Genomic DNA, 24,905 nt, shown 5'->3' with positions numbered 1-24,905 from the left:
GGGATTCGAACCCATGACCCTCGAATTACGAGTCGAGTGCCTTAATCAGTTAAATGGAAAGTTAAGGGAAAAACAATTATATTTTTTTACCTCACGTGTAAATTAAATAAAAGTTTAGATGCATAAAAAATATAGACCTTTCCACGAAGTTTTTCTTTTTTTCAAATTAAAGTTTGAAATATTTTATCAATTCTTAGGCTTATGCTAGAAGTTAACATATCGAAGAAATAAATAACGGCGCACTGAGTATGATCTTGAAACACAAAAATATGATACGAAAAAACACAGTAATCACAACCATAACGTGGAAAACAATGTTTAAAAGTCAGTAAATACCAGTTCGTAATTATTTCACGAAAAGTAAAAATAAAAAAAAACAAACTCAGACACACTGAAATTAGACAATTGATGTTTCGAAATTTATAAGCAAAAACGGCTCGTTTGGGTTGAGAAAATATTTTACATAGAAGAGCGAACAACGTTTCGACCTTCTGCGGTCATCGTCAGGTTCACAAAGGTTCACAATTGATGTTTCGATAAAATTCGATACTGTTTTAAAGCTGTACAAGTATACGACAGTGTATAGTTACAACTCTTGAGTTAGATTATCGTTTGTATCAAAATAAAAAAACTGGTCTAAAGAGAAAAATAATAAACTCGAATTTTAAACAACTATCGAAATTATAAATAAATTTGAAACTTGATAAAGTGAAACGGAATATTGTTAACAGTATTATAACACTTACTTTGATTAGATATACACAAACTATGGTGTCTAAGTACATATTTATCAGATTTAAGTTTTCATAAAATAAATATTTTAATGTTGTTTAGTATTTAGCCTCTCATATTCACACACCTAACAAAGTGTCCTGACAAATTTAGCAGGCGTATACCACAACCAACGAATTATAACGTTTCTCATCAACCATAATTATTTTAAATTTACTTACAATTACATTATGTAACCTTCATTTGTAAAACTTATATATCTATATATATTTAAATAAATATTTATATAGTCTCATCTTTTCATTTTAATCACTGACAATGATATGTAACCATAAATCTACCTTATATCACAGTCAACACATCACGTTTATTATATTTAATATTGTTAACTCTATTACCTTTACATGCAGTCTGACTTAACGCTCAACAACAACTTAGGCAGAGTTAGAAAAACTCCTTATACAGGAACGGCGAGGTATGGTTCCGATATTCTTAGGTTATACAAATGTATTAAACAAAAACACAAAGCCGAAAAAAAAATGACAAGACTCTGGGTATAAGAATGAAGTTTTTTTTTCAGCGAGTCATAGTGCAGTTCGTTCATTGTACACAACAACAGTTTCGTTATCTACTAGAGATTCTGTGTCTTGGTGTTTCAGTTGTGGAAACGAAGTCATACTTCTGTTCAGAGCTATGGCGGCAGCACTGTCGTTTCTCATTCGGTTTTTTCTCTTCTTACTGAAGTTCATCTGAAACAACGAAGAACTCGTTTTGTAAATACAACACGACAAACGGACAACTTAATAACTTTGTTCGTTGGTAAGCACAAACTACACGACCGACCGTCTGTGCCCTGCCCACAGAGGGAACCGAAATTCGGTTTTTAGCTCTCTCAGTTCACTGCTGAGCCACTAGAGCCTAAAAGCTTTTGCAATACGCACATTTTCGACTGTCAACTCAGATTATGTTAATGTTTGAACCAGGTCCACGATCTTCAACAAGGAAACTCCCGATATATGAAACAGTATCAGAAGACAAAAATTATTAGTGGAACTTGTAGTTCGTTGCGAAATGTGTTAAAATATACTTTTATCTTTATAATATTCATTGCAAAACAGTTTCACGCAGTCCAGCTCACACAAGCGTTATAAATCTTATCTTAATCCTTCTAGATTTATAAATTATCACAAAAACCACATCAGGAGACAAAGTCCATACTTGGCCGCCAAGTCTTACAAAGACATACCTTACCATCAACCTCTGTGAAAAGATAATGACACATATATTCAGACACTAAATGAAACCCATTTCATGGCTCTTAATATTTTTAATATTCCCAAACGTTAAGTGAGTTTAAGCAGAGGGCGCTCTAAGACTAAGACGTACTTACTCCTGAAAACAGCTCACTGCGGCCATCATCGTCCAAGGTTACCTTCGAGCGACCCCACAACGGTAGACTTCTTGTTTTCATTGTCACTTCTTGATTGACAACCCTCAACCGGTTGAAATGTTTCGGGTTGTTTAGAACTGTGAATTTACAAAATAATAAAAATAAAAAAATGACGAAGCGATAAGGATAACAAATAACAGTCGCATTAAATCGATCTCTATTTCTAAAGTGTTCAAACCAAATTAACTGTGTCCCATTATGTTTTCTTAACGAGTCACAGAAAGTATATAAAAATGCAACTAAATATAAATATTATAATTAATTACACGTTTGTTAAATGTAAGTTACATATAATTACACACTTGGCAAGTTATTAAAATACTACTGTTTCTAATGTCACTTCAAAGTTTTTTTATGGGAGTCTTGTACTATGAAGACACAGAAAACAAAACAAAACACTTTAACCCTTATCTTCGATACAGTCGTGTTACATGTATTCTAAATTTCACTATCATATAACATGATAATGCTTTGATTCAATCCAGTTTTCTTTTCTGGTTATTAGTATAAATTAATAGCTTTGCAACACGTATACGTAATATTAAAATACAGGTTCAATATTAAGATAACTAAAAAAAAGTAACTTTCACGTATGATGTTTGTTTATTTGTTGTTTTTTAACACCGCGCAAAGCTACACGAGGGCTATCTGCGATAGCCGTCCCTAATTTAGCAGTGTAAGACCAAAGGGAAGGCAGCTAGTCATCACCACCCACCGCCATCTCTTGGGCTATTCTTACCAACGAAAAGTGGGATTGACCGTAACATTATAACACTCCCACGGTTGAAAGGGGGCATGTTCAGTGTGACGGGGATTCGAATTTGCGACCCTCAAGTTGCGAGTCGAGCGCCCTAATTACCTGGCCATATACAGGGATTTTGTTCGCTGAAGCTTGTTCAAAGCTACTTGCGGGTTTTCAGGGCTAGCAGTTCTGAATTTCGAAGGAGCGACAGCTAGTCAACACCTCCCACAGTCAACACTTAGGCTATTCTTTTACGAACGAATAGTGGAATTGAACGTCACGTTATAACGCCCCCACGACTGAAAAGGTGAACATGCCGACCAAGATTACGAGTCGAATGCCATAACCATCAGGCCATGCCAAGCCTCGAAACATATCCTGTAGTTTTGACAAATATCTATCACAACCCAACGCGGAACGACAGAAACTGTTAACGTAACTCTTCGCGCGACAAGTACCACAAACATTAAATGTAGAGAAATAAACTAACAACAATAAAAAATACGTACGTGCGACTACGAGGGACCCAAACTACAGGGAAATATATTAACCTGCCGATTACCAGTGCATTAGATCCGCGTGAGACGTATTCATGACGTCATAACTGCAGACTGAAAATGGAGAAAAATAAAGTTCTTCGTGACAGGAAACGGTGGAGAAACGGGAAAATCGTGGCCCCTGTTGCACATTTACATGCAGACAGGATAAAATTTTCGAAGTTGGGGATTGCACATCACGCAATAAATAAAGTTTTTTTTCCAGTATTATGCATACAAGCAAGAGTTTCATTATTGTATCATTTTGGTCGTGTGAACAATAATGTTACAACCATGCCAGAACAGAATCTTCCATCTCTGTATCGGCCATTTGTAAGTTAAGACAGCATCCGTCGTCAATATTCTGTTAGTTTTCCAAACTCTTACACCGCAAGAGAATCGCCATTGGTACGAATTGTAATTTTTCTGCGAAAGTATCACAAAACGTCCTGGATGAATCGCCTTGCGTAGAACAGAGATTATTAAACTGAGGAACATGTCCCTTCGTGGGGTGCGATTGTATTTTTGAAAAGTGAAGTGAGAAGTTTTAGAAAAGGATTCAGTTTTTCGACCAACCGAAGATTTCCTTGTTCTTGTTTGTCTGTTTGTAATAAGGCACAAAGATACTCAATAGGCTATTTTTACTCTGCCCACCATGGGTATCGAAACCCGGATTCTAGCGTTGCTAGTCCGCGGACACACCACTGTCTCTCAGGTGGGCTACTTCCTTGTCATCATTAGGGTGTGTGTGTGTGTGTGTGTGTGTGTGTGTGTGTGTGTGTGTGTGTGTGTTTGAGAAACACTAATGTACGATAAGTGATTGGAGAAACCTTTACAAAGCGAGCCCATGCACTAATCCGCCGTTTATCAACCCACATCTAACTTACTGTAATGTACAAGAGTATTGTAAATTTGATGTTCAAAATATATCGTTTGGATGCTTTAACTGCAACACGCCGATGGTAGCGCTTTAATCTCACCTTCGTAAGACGTACACTCTCCAAAGTTTGGCAAATCTGAAAGATGTTTGTGACCATGGATGTTAATTTCAGGTATCCGAGAGAGGGCACGACTGGTACTCCCGCGTGTTGAAGAGGTTTCGGTGTCCTTCTCAGGATAAAGTTGAAACTTGTCAAGATGGACAGGTGAGAGCTGTAAAGGTCGACTTCGCGGCCGTCCAATCACAGACTGTAACATATTAATCTTTAAAACATTGTTACTGAGGATCAGCCAAAATAGAAAAAAACGTAAATGATTATATCAAATCAAAAGAACATTCGTCCGCTAAAGCGAAGCCTAAAATTTATCATTGAGCAAAACACATAAAGCACACGGTTTAAAAAAAAAAAAAAAACTCATAGACTTCAGAAACTACCAATTCAAGTAACCTCAAACCAGAAATATTAATTTTTATAAAAAATTCAAATAAACAAGACTATCATTGACCAAAACTGTATCATATGTCATACATTAACGTAATCACAACTTGAGTAATACGAATTTAACACATCTATGAAACAACTGTTTTGTTTGTTATTGAGCAAAAATCAACAGATGAGGGAATCTGTGTTGTGTCCACCATGGGAATCGAAACGTGATTTTAGCATAATAAGCCCAGATATTTACGGCTGAGCCACCAGGGTGCGAAGTCTCTTAACTTTCTAATTGCATATAAACTAAAATACGTTTAAGCCAACCCGGTTATCTTTAAACACCATGGTGAAATGTCTCTGTTTCTTTTCTAGTTTCGTGTAAAGCTACACCAGGGCTATCTGCTCTAGCCGTCCTTTATTTAACAGTATATAAGACTAGAGGGAAGACAACTTAGTCATCATCAACCACCGCCAACTCTTGAGCTATTCTTTTACCAACGAATAAGGGGATTGAATGTAACATTACAACGGTTGGAAGGGCGAAAAAATTTGGATTAACGGAAATTCGATCCCGCAATCTTCAAACTGGAAGTCGAGCGCCCTAACCACCTAGGTGACATGTCAGTTTCAAATATTTGTATACTCAAGTGCAGCGAAAATTAAACAATAAATATACTCTTCAAAAAAAGAAACGCAAAAGGCAAAATTTGAGACAAATTGTTATTCCGGGTAGTTCTGTATGACATGTGTGAAACTTTGCACATTCACTGCTAAACATCCAAAGTCTGCAAAGACGAAGTCCATGCTCACTAGGTGAAGTTTAACGTCACTCAACGTCAATAACGAGTATGCCCCCGTGACCATCAATAACTGCTTGGCATCTCCTGCCCATAGAAGCGATGAGATGACAAATCACATCCTGTGGAATGGCTGTCCACTCAGCCTGCAAAGCTGCTGCAAGCTGAGGTAGAGTCTGCGGTTGAGGTTGTCGCCGTCGCAGACGTCGGTCCAACTCGTCCCAAAGATGTTCAATGGGGTTTAAATCTGGTGATCTGGAGGGCCAGGGAAGAACGTTGATGTTGTGGTGTCTCAAGAAGACAGTGGTGAGTCAGGCTGTGTGAGGACGGGCGTTGTCATGTTGAAAAACGTCGTTGGCGTTCACCATGATGGGTTGCACATGGGGCCTAAGAATCTCGTCGACGTATCGTTGAGCCGTAAGATTCCCTCGAACGTGCAAAAGGTCTGTTCTGGCATTGTAGGCGATGACAGCCCACATCATGACGCTGCCACCACCAAATCTGTCAACTTCCTGCACACAGTTTGCTGCAAAACGTTCACCTCGGCGACGGTAAACACGGGTCCTTCCATCCTGCCTACGAAGCATAAAACGTGATTCATCGCTGAACCAAACATGCCTCCATCGTCGATGAGGCCATACCCGATGTGCCCGAGTCCACTGCATCCGTGCTTGACGATGTTGCTGGGTGAGGATGACGCCTCTGGCTGGACGTTGAGGTCGGATTCCTGCATCTCGTAGACGGTTGCGTACGGTCTGATCGGAAATCCTACGCAGCCCTGGTGTGGTTGAGGCAGTAGACGTCGCAGTGGTGGTCCTATCCCGAAGGTGACGTAACCGGATGTAGCGATCTTGTGCGGGCGTGGTCACACGAGGTCTGCCAGATCGTGGACGGTCACGAGTTGATCCATGTTGTCGGTGACGATTCCATAGCCTTGTGATGGTGTTTGGGTGGACATTCACAGCTCTGACAACATCTGATCGAGATTCGCCTGCTTTCAAGCGACCAACGGCGTTGTTGCGTTGTGCTTCAGTCAGTCTTGGCGTAACTGTATTGCGTGTCTGTGGCTTAACACTGAGCTATGGAAACCGAGAACCCGTCACTTTTATAGGAATTTTGCACATGTTGCACTTGCAGAACATGCAGATCTCTCAAACAAATTTATTGGACACGAATGCGTTTCGGCGAAAAATCCGATGTTTTCCTCCGTTTTCAAAGTGCACAACTTTTATTGTCATTTTGGTCTGACAATCAGTGCCTTAACACGCGTAACATCACATACTCTGAGCTTGTAACGTTACTACACATATTTCTCTTTAAAATAACAAAAATATCCCTTTTGCGTTTCTTTTTTTGAAGAGTATACATTTTCTGGAGTAATTATTTTTACGTCGTCACACAAAGAAATTTATTCACCTGATTCCAACAGCTTAATTGCTTGTCGAATTTCGCGCATAGTTACACACTGACTATCGAGGCTAGTCCCCCTTATGTAGAAGTGGTAAAGGGAAAGCAGCTAATCACACCCATCCACAGCTAACTTTTGGGCTATTCTTTTACCATCGAATGGGTGATTAGCCATCGCATTATAACATTCCTAACAGTGAAATAGCAAGCATGTTTCGTGACGGTTTCAATCCCGCGACCCGCAGGTTTCGAGTCAAAAGTCCTCGCAACAAGCCATGAGCGACCCAATTCCTTCTAGCCGTTCAGGTTTCTAAAATTTAAAACATACATAACATCTGACATGAAAGAACACTTCCGTAACGAACTAAACTAATCAAAGTAGAATGTGGGTACGAAATAAACGAAAAAAAAGAATTGTCTGTCTACGTTAATATGAAAGGATGACAAATAACTGCCTTGAATAGGGTTGGATTAGAGTGATGGTGGGAGCGATTGGGTGCAATTACCCAAGGAAACTCCGACCAGAAGGATAATCAAAACATGAATGTCTCATTGAAAAACTGTCACTGTGACTACGACAATTTTAGTTTGATTTGTTTTGAATTTCGTGCAAAGCTACCCTAGGGCTATCTGCGCTAGACGTCCCTAATTTAGTAGTGCAAGACCAGAGGGAAGGCAGCTAGTCATCACCACCCACCTTCGCCAACTCTTGGGCTACTCTTTTACCAAGGAATAGTGGTACTGAACGTCACATTATGACGCCCAACGGCTGAAAGGGCGAGCATGTTTGGTGTGACAGAAATTCGAACCCGTGACCCTCAGATTACGAGTCGAGTGCTTTAACCACCTAGCCATGCCGGGCCTTATTGATGAGGAGAGAACAACGTTTCGACCTTCCTAGGTCATCTTCAGGTTAAGAAAAAGAGAGTTTGAATGTGACCGTTGCCGGACACGTCTTATAGACGAGAGTACAGGAAGGTCGAAACATTGTTCTCGACTTTTCAATAAAAGTGTTAATACCCATACCAGCCGTCCTGAGATACATTTTTATTTTAAGTGGGTTTCTCGTCACCAAGAATTCAGAAAATTTGCCCAAAAGTCCTTACTCTCTCTCGGGTATTAGGTGCAAAATAAACGTATTTCTCACGCGCGTGGTTTGCCTGTGCTAGCATACATTAGTGAAAATAACCCTTTTGCGTCAATTAGTTATTATTATTTTTGTTTATAAACGTAACGTTTCTATAACAGATTTCTGTGCGCGAAAGTATGGTACTATATTTAAACATAGTCAGTGAGATAAATCGCTCTGTCTGATAGAGACGTTGGTCTGAACTTACTACAAAAAACCATTTCATTAAAACAATCAATGACTGACGAATTAATATTTTTATTATGATTTTCGTTTTCCTTTATAAGACTATGGTACGTCTATGAAATATAGATATAGATATATAAAATAACATCCAACAACCGTTTTGCTGTGGCCTATCTAACAATTACAATATTTTTATTTTCAGTTAAGAGTCCAATATACCTTTGTAACATTTTCTAACAAGTTTTTTTTTTGTATGTGAAATCCAAACAACACTCTCACACAAGTACCATCGGATACTCCTTTGTTATTCGTTTATATAACCATCTCTCAGTTATAGAATAAAAAATATATATCATCAGTTGGTGGGATGGCCCGGCACGTCCAGGTGGTTAGGGCGTTCGATTCGTAATCTGAGGGTCGCGGGTTCCAATCCCCTTCACACCAAACATGCTCGCTCTTACAGTCGTGGGATCGTTTAATTGTGTTGGCCAATCCCACTATCTGTTGGTAAAAGAGTAGCCCAAGAGTTGGCGGTGGGTGGTTGATGACTAGCCGTCTTCACTCTAGTCTTATACTACTTCATTAAAACAGCTAACGGAGACAGCCCTCGTGTAGCTTTGCGCGAAATTCCGAAACAAACCAAACCAAACCCCACAGTACAGGCACGAGTTAGAACGAATAACATACTTAACACCAGTAAAATAAACTACCTCTTTTTCTGTGTCTTCTGGCGAGGACAATTCAAAGAGTTTGTCGCTTTCAATTACATGAGTCAAACACTGCTGAGTTGAATCACCTCCTAAGAAAACCACGGATTCACTGCGAATATAGGAAAAAAGAAAACTCATTGAAGATGATAAACAAAGATATAGAGTTAAAAGTAAAGACTTGGATAACTGTATTCTACACTATGGGTATCTTTATTTTACAGTAATTCGTTATTTTACAAGTTGAAAGGTCATAGATTATCGTGTAAGAGATGCAAAAATTATCTAATAATCTAGCCTAGGTATCAGGGATTTTTTTTTCACACAGAGGATACCAAATGAGAGAAGAAGAAAAAAAAGACATTAACAAAGTTCAGATATCCGATGTCACGAAGCTACAATACAATTAGAATTGCTTAGCTTCATTGCAGCAATGGGTTGAAAGGCTCTCTTTCGTAGCCATAGCTTTCACTTTACGGATGACGGTTCTGTATAGAGTTGGCTTGAAGCCTGATTTTGGAGACCAAAGATGAAAAACATGGGTTCGAAACTGTTATAGGATCCCATGCTTCTTTTTCCAAGAGAAACATGGTAAACATAAACTGGAATTATTGCAAGTCCATTCAATCACGTAACTGTTGTGTCTCATGATGCATCTTCGGTGGGTGTCTGTGCATTTGTTCTACTTAAATGAAGTCTTGGAAGCTGACGTGCTCTTACAAAGGGTCTATGGAAACACTGTCTGGATATATGGTTCGAGAAGGCCCCCCCCCGCCTTTACAGTACTTTATCAATAACTGGAATTGTAGTATCGACTAAGAAAGACCGATGATGCAGAAATATACACAAGTGTAACATGGAACACAAGTTCTCGTGTTAAATTTGTTGTCATAACACCAGATACGAATGGTTACCTAACCGGAGTTCAACCTGTAACACAATACAAGAAACATGCTTAAAATGTTAACTAATATAACGTGGGCCACACATATTTAATTATGCTGCGATTTAAAATTATTATATACGCTTGTGTATATTTCTGCATCATCGGTCTTTCTTAGTCGATACTACAACTTCTCGCCAGATGGGGCTCGTAAGAAACAACTGATTTTAATATTTACCCCTATGTAACACCTTTTCATACTAATAACAATGACTTAGGCTAAAGAGCAACTACGAAAGCGATTCATAAAAATGTACGTGTATTTATGATATGCATATGAAACTAAACTTTAATCTCTCTGATCAAAGTCCGCGATTCTTTGCGTATATGTATATTTGATAATCACAATATCGTATCTTCCTTATCACACGCATAACTCACTTAGGAATGGATATTCACACTATATAAACCCTGCAATACAGTGACGAGGTGTTTGACGTGCAATCTGTGACGCTGCGGTCGAAATATTTAGCCCCCTATATTATATTTACTCTTTCTCGGCGAATTCTTGACTACTAGAAAGTGTAATGCCTCCGTTGGTAACTTTATGACTGGAGGTTTTTTCCAAAAGGCACAACAATACAAAGTTGTTTTTTTATTATTGTTACATTTGGAAGCTGAAAAAATTCATAGCAAAAAGAAGATTCTTCCAATCGAATCAAAATCAAAATCCTTAACAAAAAGAAGATTCTTCCAATCGAATCAGAAGCAACATCCTTACCTACAGAGTGAAGTTCTAGAAACAAAATCACTGCAATGAAAGTAGACGCATCTCTAACGTCATTAACTTATCGAAACAACCAACAAGGAATCGAAGTTCACGAAGGTTTAGAAGCCTCAACTACATCTGTAATCTAGTTGTTGCATTCTCGATAACAATGTCCTAAGGAACTTGTGCAACGCCAACCATTTTTTTAGTACTTCTGGTTGGTTTAAACGTGATCTTGGAAGCAAACGTCCACATACATTTGACAATCTGACAACATGGTAGTCAGAGATTTACCTAAACTTACAAGTGGACGTCCACATACAGCGAGGAATTTATACAAAGTCCGTCAACATGGTGGCCTAAGGTTGACCTGAGCTTCCTTAACATAAACTTGTCACAGTGGAAACTGAAACGTGGAATAATAAGAGCGAGTACACGTGTAATCAACAAAATGGATCCAACGACAGCATGAGACCCGGTGTTCCCAGCCACGCCGCCAGAAAGCGCCCGAACTACTGGCATCTTTCTTATTAGGAGAAAGTAACCCTCTGGAAAGACATAACTGGTGAAGTCCAGCGTGGTTCATGGAGCTTAAAACAATCCAATTAAGAAGTGTAAGAAGGTTAAAATCAGACGAATTTGACTAATTTAAATGAAAGTTTACTGTAGGGCTTTGTGTGCTTTAAGTAACTGACTGAAGGCGAAAGTTCCTAAACTCATATGCATACAAAATCGTATACGGAAATTGATACTAAGTCGTGCAGATTCAAAAGGTACCGAAACAAAATATTTAATCCAAATATTCCACTGATGTGTTTTAACACAATAATGGTGTATGCGGTGGTTTTACAATAAAGAGAGAATTAACCACTAATTATAAAATCATTTGTCGGTTTATCGTATTTCTTTGAGTACCAAAGTTTTCGTTCAATAAGCACATCATTGCAATGTCAACCGTTTAAATCTGTTACGTATATTTTACGATAAAACTGGTCTCGTGACGTCCTGTTGTTTAGCACACAACACCCAGCAAGCAAGCAACTTTTATATTTAAAAACAATACAACTGAGCTGTTTACTTACCTTTGCACCATCCCAGATTCGCTTTCTCTTACACATTTGGGTTCTTTTTCTTCGGTTAAACCTGAGTAAAATGCAGAAAGAATATAAGAAAACTTAAAGTTAACAGATATTCCGACACTGAAGAACTAATAATACTGCTCTACCTAACCTGTATAAAATCCAATGTGTGTCGCGTCACGTCACGTCTGATTCCTTGAAACAGGAGGAGTCATAAAAGCCAAAACGCATTTGTCCATATAGAACAGTTCCATTACTGTCTGCCAATTACGATTTTAGTGACGGGGTGAAATGGAGCCGTGAAACCCTATGAGTGTAGTAAAAGTTGGTATAATAAGCTTTAAGCACAGGCCAAGTTCCGGATCACCTAGCCTTGTACCAAGTGCATAAAATTTAGAATGGAAACAAAAATATCGATTAAATTTTGAACTTAAATCGTTGCTGAATTAAACTTTTATATCACTAACGTTTTTAATAATAAAAAAAACACGAACCACTTTAATAAACGGAGACCAAATTAAGAAATCAACAATTACTTTTCCAGTTGTCTATAATTTCATGTTATACTTTCTGTACGCAGACTAACAACAATATTAGATTATACCTTTGTTGTTAAGCAACATGACTAACCCCATTATTGGAACGAAGTTTTACCAAAGCGCCCTTTCTTTTCCATATGTATTAGAAGTTGTTAATCTAATTGACTTTTACCAGTAATAATTCTATGAATGCGCCACAAAATTATTTAATGAATGATCTTAATTCTAATTGGTTCACAAGGAAATGGATCGATGTTTGACTGTCTCCACTACACTTTTCTGCCTCTTTGTTGATCAAAATTGATTTCGAAAATTATTTTAGTTATGAAATGTGAAGTTATTGTAGGTATGGTAATACGCATATAATAAAAGAAAGGAGTTTAAATACATTGAATGCGTTTCAACATTTCCAGTTTTCAGTCTTAACTCGTTCAAAATTAGGAGTAAAAAAACTGGTAGCACGAAGAAGTTACTCGAAAGACAATGGAACTGATAGTCGAATATCCTAATATATTATCCAAGGTTTCTTTCTGGACCCGTTGTGCTCTCTATTATAATGGTACTTCTGGGTCACTGTCAGCAAGTTATTTAAAACAGGTAAGTTAAGTATGCTCAAAGTACTTACTGAATTTCTGTCTCAGCGTCCTTTGGTAACAACAGTTCCATACTAAAACAGCTACGACCAGAACGACACAAAGACCTAGAGCCCCTACAAAATATTCACAGGGTTAAAGACGTTAAGATTTTGACTTGATAGTTGACTGTATGTATTTTCTCGAAATATCTGTTTTGTTTTCAAAGCACAGTTACACAGTAAGCTATTGGTGCAATGTTAACAATAATGTGTAAATGATACTAATACCTTCTAACTGCTTAAAATTTCAGTTCTTTGTTTAAATACTTTACTTAAAACGGGTTCGAATCCTCGTCACGCCAAACATGCTCGTCCTTTCAGCCGTGGGGGCGTTATAATTTTAGGTCAATCCTACTATTCGTTGGTAAAAAGAGTAGCCCAAGAGTTGGCGATTGGTAGTTGTGAATAGCTAGCTGCCTTCTCTCTAGACTATCACAATCAAACTAGGGATGGCTATTGCAGATAGCTCTCGTGTAGCTTTGATTTAAAAAAACAACACCGGTCGATATCCATACTATATTAATACGATAGATCAAACATACTATATAGGATACTCCAATATAACAAGTATTTTTAACGACAGGCCAACTGATAAACTAGTTCCATTTATTTCAGGTCTTAATTTAGAAATTAACAATGTTCCTTTGTTACGAAACTTCTTTCACCTTTGTAACTGAACAATATCTTGGCCACCAATGACGTAGTGTAATTTCGTCATCTTTATAATGCAGTTACTACTTGTAGTGCTCTTCTGCAGTATCGCGGGTATACAGGCAAGCGATACTTGTATCTTGAGGTGTGAATCAATTTATTAGAATTTCTTGTGAAAAGAACCGACTAAAAGCTTATTTTTCTAGAACATAACCGCATACAGTGCGATTGCTTGACCAGGTCTACCACCAGATGGCTACAAACACGTGTACAACAACATGAAATATTTATTAATAATAAATTTATTATGAAAGACCACGCTATTCGAGTAACTGAGAAATAAATTCCTTCACGTTCAAGGTAATATCGAAATGGAAGTTTGATACACGCCTATGTATCAAAGAAACACAGTTATTTTATAAACGAGGGTGGACTAAACTGAATTAGTTCACCAAACTTATTGTCAAAAAATATATATATAACGATATAGAATGAAAACTGTTTTTAAAAAAAAATCGTTGTTAATGATTGCGCATGCGCTATATAAAAGACAATAGGACTAAAACTAGTTACTGATAAAACATTATTTCGTACGTTTAGTAACATATCAGTTGTCTATTTACTATTATCTAACTAAAACAAAGCTGTCGATACGAGTTATTTCTATTTAGTTACTTTTTGTTTTAATATACTCGTTTTAAACATGTCTCACTTAACGTAACCTATCATATTGTCAAATTGAGGCGTTTTTTTCTTGAAGTGACCTCTTTGAAAGAAAGTTCAACCCTTTTTTTCCCACGATTATTACTTGTTTTCAAAGGGTCTATGTCAAACAGAAGTTGTCTGTTTCATCAAAACGATACAGAATTCATGACAAATTTAGGGTAAAACGAAGTAACTGTGAACATATCATTTCAATTTTTTTAAGTTCAGAAGTATTATTTGTATGATCGAAATATGATAATTCAAATAAGAAAGAAAAAACGAAAAAAATCAAAACTTTTGGGGAGGAGGATGCAAAAAAAAATGGGTGGGGACATAAAACAATTTGTTTTTAATACTTGCCTTAACAAGGGTTTTAAACACACTAACCTCGAGATATCATTGTTGTCCTATTTTATTGTTAAATTCAGTTAAATGTTGATAAATTTCCCCTATTGTCAAAATTCATTATTTTTTATATTTGTTACATTTGGATAATAAAGTGTTAAACGTATGAGAACTTCCAAACTGACGTATTTCTCCCGAAAATAAATTAAAATTTAAAGGCTAATTTATCATAATTATAAATCATTCATAACAGGATGGAAAAAATTCATACCTCTTAATGTTTTTGACATTACCTACAAAATTATTCATAAAAATGCTTTCCTTCTCTTCATGTCTATTAACTTATATCGGAAAGAGATGTCACTAGTAGTCTCTAAAGTATATAAAATTCGTATTAACGATTGAAATTGTCATTTATTATCAGCCAACATTAATCACATATATATTTTGCTTGCAAAATATTACTAGTTTTTATACTACAAATAATGCTATGTGGAGAATGTTAACAAATAAATTTAAAATAATTGCTTCCATAGATGAAAAAAGAAGAATTACATGTTTGATTTCTTACCTATAGCTGCACCAACAAATATTGTGAATTTTTTGTCGAGATGCCATTTATGAACAACTTGTGGCATTTCAGTTATGTTACCTGCTGTCTGGTCTATGTAGGCCAACATTGTTACGCTTTGTTGGAGATGTACCTGACGAAAACCAGTCCCATTCACACCTGTTTATAACCAAAGAAAATGTAAGGATTAAGTCAAAGGCACATGAAAGTAGCCTTTAACCCTAGATAAAATATTACTAATTTTAGATGAAAATTCCAATTGGAGCAACCTTGAAACTTAGTATAGATTATTTCTATTTATTCTCTCTCCAAATTCACACAAAGGAAGAACAATCCAAAATTAAAATAGCATAACCTTAGTTTGACTATAAATTAGGTGTAAATAAACTCAAAGGTTGAAACAACAAATTACTTTGTTTCTTACACTCCAATTAACCCATAAATTTGTCTTACTAATAAACATACTCGCAAATATTTAGTTAAACCTGTAAAAATAAAAAAAAGAGAAAAGTTTATAAAACGTCGAGACAAGCATGTCGGATATTTATCGATCAAAATATAATGGCAAAGCAAACTAGACAACAACAGTTTGAAATGTTATTTTGCTGCTAGTAATGCTAGGCCTACCTGAGATCGAAAGATCTGAAACAGGTACAACCATGATGTCCGTCGTGGAATAACTCAACCGAGTTACCACTTTCACCGAAATAAGTAAGGCCTATCTACTTTCAGCTCTGAAATCACCAAAGTATAATACATCCGATTTTCATGTTATAATACACAGCACGTCTGATAGTATCCTTTAAAGATATCATAGTATGTAAAACTTGTCCACAACAATATCAGTGTCTACTGCTTTCCATCTTGTTCCAGACGATACAATTAAAACAACGAGTCGGCTCGACCACTCTCACATCGGTTCACTGCACGTGAAAACTACCGCTACTACTACGCCACGAGCTTACTTACATAACACATCCGTACAGACGGGGGTGGGAATCAATGCGAGCTGCGAGAACAGAAAAGATAAATGTCTCATGACAATCTCCTTTACAGCGTGCTCGAAGTTTCTAGAATCATGATGTCACAATTTTCTGTCACTTGTATTCTTAAAGTTTACAAAAGACTGTTACTTGACGGTTGACTTGATATATAAATGTCAGAAATGGTCTAATCACCTGACAAGCGAACGTATTTAGTGTCGATGTCAGTTTTGTTCTGAAACAAGGAAATACCACCAATCAATAAAATGTACTTTCCAGTGACACTTGTACAGCATTTGTACGTTAACACAGTTTTCTAATACAAAACTATATACGATCAATAACGATGGCTTTTGATATTGGAAACGGGGATAGTCGATTCGATATCGTACTGGGCTACAGTTCAAAGGACGCAAGTTCGCTTAACATACTCCCCATTTTTAACTGTGGGTGCGTTATAAGAGTGACAGTTAATCTCGTTATTCAGTTTACAGCCAGGAAGAAACTCTTATGGATAGCAACGGTTAACGCTGAGTGGCTGGCTTCCTCGACTCTAGGCCATAGTTTCAAACACCAGGGATTTTTTTTTTTTACAAATCTGTTTAGCCCACCCATACATACATAAGGTTTCCTAGGGTTGAAATAAAAGTGTCTATTAACTTTCAATATAGACATTATAAACCACGAGAGTGCACCAGAAATGTTGTTTCTGAGCAATAAATGCTATCAACAGATGTAATATTCTATAACATAAAAAGCTTCGAACATATAACAAGCCCAATACGTAAAGTGTGACTCTTAATATGACACCAGTGTCTCAGTTAGCGAAGAAAGTCGCGTGATACAATTAATACTCAACATTTTAACACACGTAGAATACGAAACGTAAACAGTAAACCTCTCGGTGAATTCTAATTATTGTATAAATTACCGTGCCTTCAGCTGAATTTACTTAGGGTTACATGTGACGTAGGATGCCTTCAACTAGGTTAATAAGCGTGCTAAAAATTGACTATGGCGAATGAGACCTTCAGGCGTAATTACTTAAAGCTATTTATGACGCACCAGGCCTTTATATTTCTTTGCGGATATTTATGACGTAACAGGCCTTTATATTTATTTGGGGATATCTGTGACGTAACACGCCTTCAGTCTGATTTACCTAGGGTTATCTAAGACGTTCCAGTCCTTTACCAGAATCCAGTAAGGACTGTCTGTCACGTACCAAGTCTTCAGATGGATTTAGTTAGGGCTACCTGTGAGCTACCAGGCTTCCACCTGGAATAATTTAGGACAATCTGTAAGAGCGTGGCGTATACATTCAATTAAATATTTTACAAACTTAATACGAAAAATTTAAAATATGAGCTAATTGAACCTAAATATTTGTATTACTCTCTCACAAACATACAAGATTGTAAAAAATCATTTATATTTTTTACGGGTATTGACATTGAGTTTAAACCGTAAAATCCAAAGCCATGTATATATTGTAACTTTTCCTCTAAATCAACATACTAAAGAATTATGTGTCAAGTGTGCTTAAAAGCAAACGTAACTGTACACTTTTAATAAAAATTACTTTAAAAATTTACTTTAACTATGATGTTAGGTTTACATCTGGCTCGGCATGGCCAGGTGGTGAAGGCACTCGACTCATAATCCGAGGGTCACGAGTTCAAATTCCCGTCACCAAACATGCTTGTCCTTTCAGCTGTGGGAGAGTTATAATGTTACGGTTAGTCTCACTATTCGTTGATAAAAATAGTAGCTCACGAGTTGGGAATGGGTGATGATGACTAGCTGTCTTCCCTCTTGTCTTACACTGCTCAATTAGGGACGGCAGTGCAGATAGCCCTCGTGTAGCTTTGCGCGAAATTCAAAACAAACCTAGGTTCACATGTGCAGTTGTAAAAGAGGGCAAATGTCCCCTCTTGCTCCTTCCTGCGGGCAGTCGAGGTAACATATAAAATATAATGCCAAAGAGATATAATATACAAATGAAATCCCATTTACGAAAAAACAGTCTTTCTATTTGCATTGTTCTTTTGATATTTTTTATTCCTAGTAATATTACATACACGATCAACAACAGTTCGTTTTATCTTATTTTCGAAAAAAGAAATGTGTAGGAAAATACAAAATAAGACATCATAGTCAACTAGGAATCGAACACTAAATATTTAATAAATAAAAATTCAAAATAAACACCTCTAGAGAGAAGAAAATAACAACACACAAAAACAGTTCGCCAGTGACTCCTTTGTAAAACGGTAAAAATCTGGTTTCGATACCAACAAGAAACAGAACATAAGTAACCCGTTGTATATTTTTGCCACTAACAACTAAAACAGAGAAACACCATGTTACTCCGCACTTACTTGCATGTAACAATAAAATGATAAGTTTGTTCTTATAGCGATTAACGCCATAAGAACATACAAACAAACAATGGAAATGATACAATAGGAATGGACGGAAAACCACAGAGACGTGATTTTGTTTATTTATTTTGAATTTTCGCGAAAAGCTGCACAAAGACTATCTGCGTTAGCCGTTCCCCATTTAGCAGTGTAAGACTAAAGGGATGGCAGCTAGTCATCGTCACCCACCACTAACTTTTAGGCTACTCTTTTACCACTGAATATTGTGATTAACCGTAACATTATAACGTCTCCATAGCTGAAAGGGTGAGCATGTTTAGTGTGACAGCGATTCGAACTCGCAACCCTCATATTGCGAGTCGAACGTCCTAACCACGTGGCCATACCGTGCTGCGCAACCCAGGGGACCAGCTTCCTGTCCCAAAAAATGTAGGCATATTGATCACATGCTATTTTTCAGCTTTTACATATAATAAACTAGTTTTGTAACATTTAATAAAACTTAAAACTTCTATAAACACTATTACAGCCGAGTTGATTTGTTAAGAACTTCATTAAAAATGTCCATCAGTTTCAATTTTTTAATGGCCTCTCCTTATTCTGCCTCCCCACCCCCTGTGTCAACTGGAAAATCTGCCTTCGCCAGTGGACAACTCTGAAAAAGGATAACTGTGTTTGAAGAAGAAAGAAAAAAACCATTAATATTTTATTAAAAATTGCTGATTCTTTACCATCTCAATTAAAATCAAACATATGCCCACAGATTACGATTCAAACTCAATAATCGTGAGGAATTAATATCTTGTAGGAAAGATCTCGACAAAGAACAAGTAAAATGTGTACTTAATATAAATTAGGAAATAATGAAAAAGTCGGCATCAGATAATTTGTGTTCACAACCGTATAAATTAATTTCATACAACGATATGAACTTCAAGTTTATATATAGTAACAGAAACGCCACCCTACAGTTTTATGTCTAATTGTACTACTAATATTTCATTTGAATAAGAAAAAAAAAGAGAAGTGAACGTTTTCTTTAAAAAAAAAATTTTTTTGTGGGAAATGTTGCTCGGAAAAAATGAAGAATGATAGGGTTTTTTAACCACTCCAGTTTCTCATTTATAAATAAAGATATAATGAAACCCTCATGTACATTATTAGTGAAATCGTGTTTTTGTTGTGAATACTTTTATTTAAAACTGTGTTCTGTAATAAAGAAATGGTTGTAACACATACCACACTTACTTTTTAATTGCTTGAATATTGAATACCTAATGAATGTTTTGTAATTTTTTGTAATACCATCCAAAAGATGGCGCAGGAATTATGGTTACATTTATAGATAATAACGTTCATTATAATAATATTACATGATATTCTTTGATAGATTGTTTAGGCAGAGTATTCATCAAGATTACATGATTTCCAAACGTTAGAATAATAGAACAGAAGCCAATGGTGTCCTTTGAAGTGAATTTGAGAGCGAGCGACATCCGATTTCTCGAATATAATATCTATATTTTCATAAGCCTCGTGCACTTTAGTGTCAGTCTGTTAATTAATTTTGATTTAATCAAAGGAAAATTACTAGTGATTAGGATCTGAAGGAAATCTTAATATAAACGAAATCTCTCGGTAAAAGTTTGTTTCTCAGCAATGATGATTAGTTTGTTTTGCTTTTATTATTAAAAGGCAGTAATTATTTTCGACAACGATGTACGAGTTCATTAAGATGCGCTTAAATTAAACTAACACGTCCTTCGTAAAGAGAAGTTATTTAAGGCCGTGACTACGCTACCTTCTTGTTTGATTTGTGTAGTAACGTTAGACTTGAAATCAGTTGTAAGGGTTAGAGTTTTTTCGGTCTGTAGTAAGATTGTTGAATAGGGGTCAAATGTGATATGTTGCAAAGTTAAGTGAAGCCAAGTCGTTTGACAATCGCAAGTTAACGTACTGCGCATACTCGTCGTGTGCAAACCAGAGCAAGTTGTTAACATTCACGTTTTCCTAATTACTTTGGTTTTGATCACGAGGCTCACTTCTCAAATTTCTTTATTCTGTGCAGAGAACGCAGTGGGGTTAAGGCCCTTAGTTTTAATATTACAAGCCTACAGCTGAACTACCTTTTGAATAACTTCATGCAGTTCTACTTACAACACCTCTAGATGACAGGAAGCATAAGTTTACTGGAATATCAACATTATCCTAAGCCTCTTTCTGCAAAGATTCAAATGTTAGCATAAATAACGATATACCTTGACAATTTCTTCGTCGTAGAACTTTATTTTAAGATTTTTTTACATCAACTAGATGAATAAATTAGCCCAATAACAGAAAAAGGACAGGCTTTATATAATAACTATATCAATGTATTAAATTTAAAAATAATAAAATTATCATGAAAGCTAAACACAAACTTTCATTTTTTAGCATAAAAATTCAACTCTTCAGAAAAATTATAGTTTTTCATTGAACAAGTTCATAAGTATCATTGAATCATGGTTGTGCATGTTAATAATGTTAGCATCCTTGGAGAAAATTTTAAAAACATTTACAACAATCGGTATCGTAATTACTTGATAGAAAAGGAAAACGTGCACAAACACAAAATGTACGGCAAGGGAAGAGCACCCGAAGTTTGACAAATGTATAAAAGTGTAAACACTAATAAACTATCTTCGAATATATATATTTCAAAAAAATAATAAAAACTGGTCCACCACAATTGACCATTAGAAGAAAATACTGATTATCTCGACTAACGATAATAAAACCAACATTTACATGGTTTTCCTTCCATCATTTGCAGATGTTAAGCCCAACATAACACATTAAAACTATACACGAGAAATTCCACCATGTATATATCATAAACAATACTGCTACAAAATAAACTTTACAAACATTTAAGAATAATTTTTAGGTAAGGCAGATGGTTGAGATGCACTTTACACCACGTCTGGTTCGAGAAATTTGGAAACGATACTTGGTTTCAGTAAGATGAAGCCTAAAACACTTGCACCTAAACTACTTTCTCAGACGTTAAACACTATTTACGATACGAAACTAACGTACTAATATTGAAATATCCTCTGTTATGATAATGGGAAATCATTCAAGCACGCTATACTCCGGATAAAATAATTTTGGAAAACTATTTTCACATTTAATAGAAATCGGTAATTTCACAATTCACTGAATAATGTTAAGAAGTTCTACACCGTTTAAATAAGTATCAAAAATTTCTTTATAGTTTACAGATGTTTAAAATCTGACTTCTCATGTTCCACCCTCGTATTAAATTATCGAATAGAATATTTCAAAACAACTTGAACAAAAATAAACTTAAATTTCTTTTACTGAAGCCTACATGTATGACTACTAAAATGACGACGTTTTCGAAATATTAAACTTACTACTACTTTAAAACATATTTGTCTGTAGGTTTCAAGTTGAACGTTTATGGGTCATAATGTAACCGTATAGTAAAGTTCTTTGACTACGAAATAAAATTAAAAATTTAATACGATTTATACACATGCATATGCTTTACGACGTTCAACGTCTGGATCATCATCCAAGTAAGAAAAATTATTTTTACATTTTTATTCAAGTATTTCTCATGATGTTCTTCGGATTTAATTTTACATAGAGCTAAAAGCACTTCTCTTTTCTCATAATTTCTAGTAAAAATGAACAAGTTTTTATATCTAATAAAATAATAGTTTTAGCATAAAATTAGTTTTTAGGGCCTAAAAATTTTACTAAAATTATTTAAAAAAAACAATTTATTACTATTTATCAATGGGAAAAAGAAATTATGATGATTTCATAATAATAATAAACCAAACTTGTAATAGCCTATTAAAATTATATACATATATTTATTTTTTTTCAGAAAATTTGCAAAAAAATTTTTATTATTTACACTTTTACCTACGTAAAATAAAAAAAAATAACATACACTGATACACACCTGCCACTTAATACTGTTTTTCGGGAATATTCAAATTAACTCGTACAATTATAAAAGTTTTCAAAGGGTTCTTAGGCCTAACTTCGTAGTTGTTACAAAAGCTGTTTTTAGAATTAACGTATAGAAAGGATTATATTTTTGGATGAATAGTGGGATATCTGTTAGGGAGTTTCTAATTTGTATTACTTAAATATATAAAACCAGCTTATCTACAAAAGGCTTTATTATAAACCTATATTGTTTGTAGTTAGGGTTAACTAAACAAAAAGGAGACATTTATGATACCTGATGATAAAACGTTAGATTTTCTTATCGTTAGCGAATAAAAAACGTAATAGATGGTTGGTTAAATATTCAACTAGTTATATCATGCTACGAAAATATCTCTACAGAAGATAATACAATGTAATGACAAAAACCTTCTTCAGTTAATATGCCAGCTTTAATCATATGGTAAGTGAAACATTACACACAAAAAAACTGATAAATATACAGTACAAATCAGCTATCCAGTGACTGAAATAACGCTTTTAGTTACAAATACAAAAAAATGCAGTTATTATATAATGAAACATCACCACGAGAAATAACTTTTATATGTATTAAAATGTTTCTTTTATATCACTAATATATGTAAAATGGTAACACCCTATTAATTTTTAAGCCCAAATGTACTTTTCAGCAATTTTTTTTTGTTAATGGAAAACATCGGCATTTACAAAATAATGTAATTTCCTTAAACAATAACGATAGTTATACACAGTTTAACACCACCTGCTCTTTACCTTGATAAAATAAACTTAATTTAAGTAAATCTTAAGCAATTAAGTTTTTTAAACAATTGTACAGTAACTTTAGAAAATGGCTTAATGAAACAATTTTTGATGAAGTATCTTTATTCATAACCTTTTCTTTTGTAAACAACAAAAATAATTTAATATGTAGACATATTAACATATTACTGATTATATGTATCACTGTTTCTAGCTATAAATATTTGCTGAAATGTTTGAATGACCTAAGATACCATAAATAAATTGCACTTTAAACAATACTGTGTATTGACTATACTTTCATAACATGGCCAAGAAAGCTCAAAAGCTATACTTCTAGGATATACAAAACCCATATAACCTTACAAGTAGTGCTTTAATTATAAACTATATGATAGGTTCAATATAAAACTAAATATAAATCTAGAAAGAAACGCAATGAAAAGCACCAACATGAATAGATTAGCACCCACACAAATATCATTTGGATACACAATGAAACCTTTCGTTTACTTTTACAAACTTCAAAAATATGGATCTAGTTAAAATATCGATTGAAACGTACCCTAACTACAAGAGGCCATAAGCATAAGTTTTACACCTGTGAGTCAGAGTCTGTTTTGTATATTTATGTATCTATCAATTACCTTAAGATAAAGTCAGTAACTAATTTGAATTTAAAATAACAACAGCAGAAAGACTGGTTTAAAGCTTCCTGTAGCTTGTTGTGGCTGAACACAAAAAGTAGGTAACTATTTTTATGGCCATTGCAGCTGCTTGATGAACAAACAACAAATTGGTTTCATCAGTTTTTGGTAATTATGTTGTTTCATAGAAACAACTTCTGTTCTTGGTCTATAAATTCTATGATAATCCACATACAAGTCTGTGGTGGTGGTGTGTTCTGAAAGAAACTGTACAATTCCATCTGAAAGAGAAAAATATTAGGATTAAAACATAATGACAACACAACAAGAATAATTACGTCAAGTTGGGTTGGATTTAAAAAAAACAAACAATGACGGCTGCAGTGTTTGACAAACATGTAGTAAACCCTATTAAAACTAAAATAACTAACATCCAAGTAGGTTAGGCTTACAATAAATATAATAGAAATGTTTACTGAAAATGTGGTAAACCATATCAAAACTTAATGTCAAAGTAGGTTAGGCTTACAACAACAGAAATGACAACAGTGTTTAACAAATATGTAGTAAACCTTTTCAAAACTAGAGTAACCAACATCTAAGTAGGTTAGACTTACAACAAATATGATAGAAATATTTGACAAAAAATACAGTACACCTTATCAAAACTTAATGAAAACAAAACTAGAGTATCCACATCAAAGTAAGTTAGGCTTACAACAGTGGTAATGACAAAAGTGTAATAAATCATATCAAAACTTAATGACAACAAAACTAGAATACTTACAAAATAGGTTAGGCTTACAACAATGGTGGTTACAGAAAATTTTGAAAATAGTATATTAACATGCTGTTTTCCAAGTGTTAGTCCACATAAACACTCAGTGGGGGAGGAATACATTAA

At 35.2% G+C, this 24,905-nt stretch overlaps 2 protein-coding genes across 9 annotated transcripts in view; both read right to left on the bottom strand.

The window, feature by feature from the left end:
- Positions 1-1,093: 1,093 nt before the first annotated feature.
- On the bottom strand, positions 1,094-17,904 carry LOC143225735 (uncharacterized). 3 transcript variants are annotated; one of them, XM_076455681.1, is made up of 8 exons: positions 17,381-17,904; positions 15,236-15,394; positions 12,955-13,038; positions 11,794-11,854; positions 9,063-9,171; positions 4,441-4,663; positions 2,123-2,259; positions 1,094-1,481 (listed from the first exon to the last, which is right to left on the bottom strand). In XM_076455681.1, exons 2-8 carry the CDS (start codon positions 15,342-15,344, stop codon positions 1,317-1,319), a joined length of 888 nt encoding a protein of 295 aa, XP_076311796.1. In that variant the 5' UTR covers positions 15,345-15,394; positions 17,381-17,904; the 3' UTR covers positions 1,094-1,316. The 3 variants fall into 3 exon arrangements, with proteins under 3 accessions (XP_076311796.1, XP_076311778.1, XP_076311787.1); XM_076455663.1 differs by lacking the exon at positions 17,381-17,904 and adding an exon at positions 15,863-17,307; XM_076455672.1 differs by lacking the exon at positions 17,381-17,904 and adding an exon at positions 15,863-17,294 and having other exon boundaries at positions 4,441-4,648.
- A 2,964-nt stretch (positions 17,905-20,868) lies between these two features.
- LOC143225716 (formin-binding protein 1-like) overlaps positions 20,869-24,905 on the bottom strand; it is a 42,452-nt gene continuing 38,415 nt past the window's right edge. For all 6 annotated transcript variants that reach the window (XM_076455616.1, XM_076455607.1, XM_076455631.1 and 3 more), the window contains one exon: positions 20,869-24,282. The gene's annotated coding sequence lies outside the window, so the exon portion shown is untranslated. The remainder of the gene's footprint in view (positions 24,283-24,905) is intronic.

The sequence above is a fragment of the Tachypleus tridentatus genome, chromosome 1 (assembly GCF_004210375.1).
Source record: "Tachypleus tridentatus isolate NWPU-2018 chromosome 1, ASM421037v1, whole genome shotgun sequence".
Classification (NCBI taxonomy): domain Eukaryota; kingdom Metazoa; phylum Arthropoda; class Merostomata; order Xiphosura; family Limulidae; genus Tachypleus; species Tachypleus tridentatus.
The sequence above is the reverse complement of the archived record's forward strand: the minus strand, read 5'-3'. Positions and strand labels throughout refer to the sequence as shown.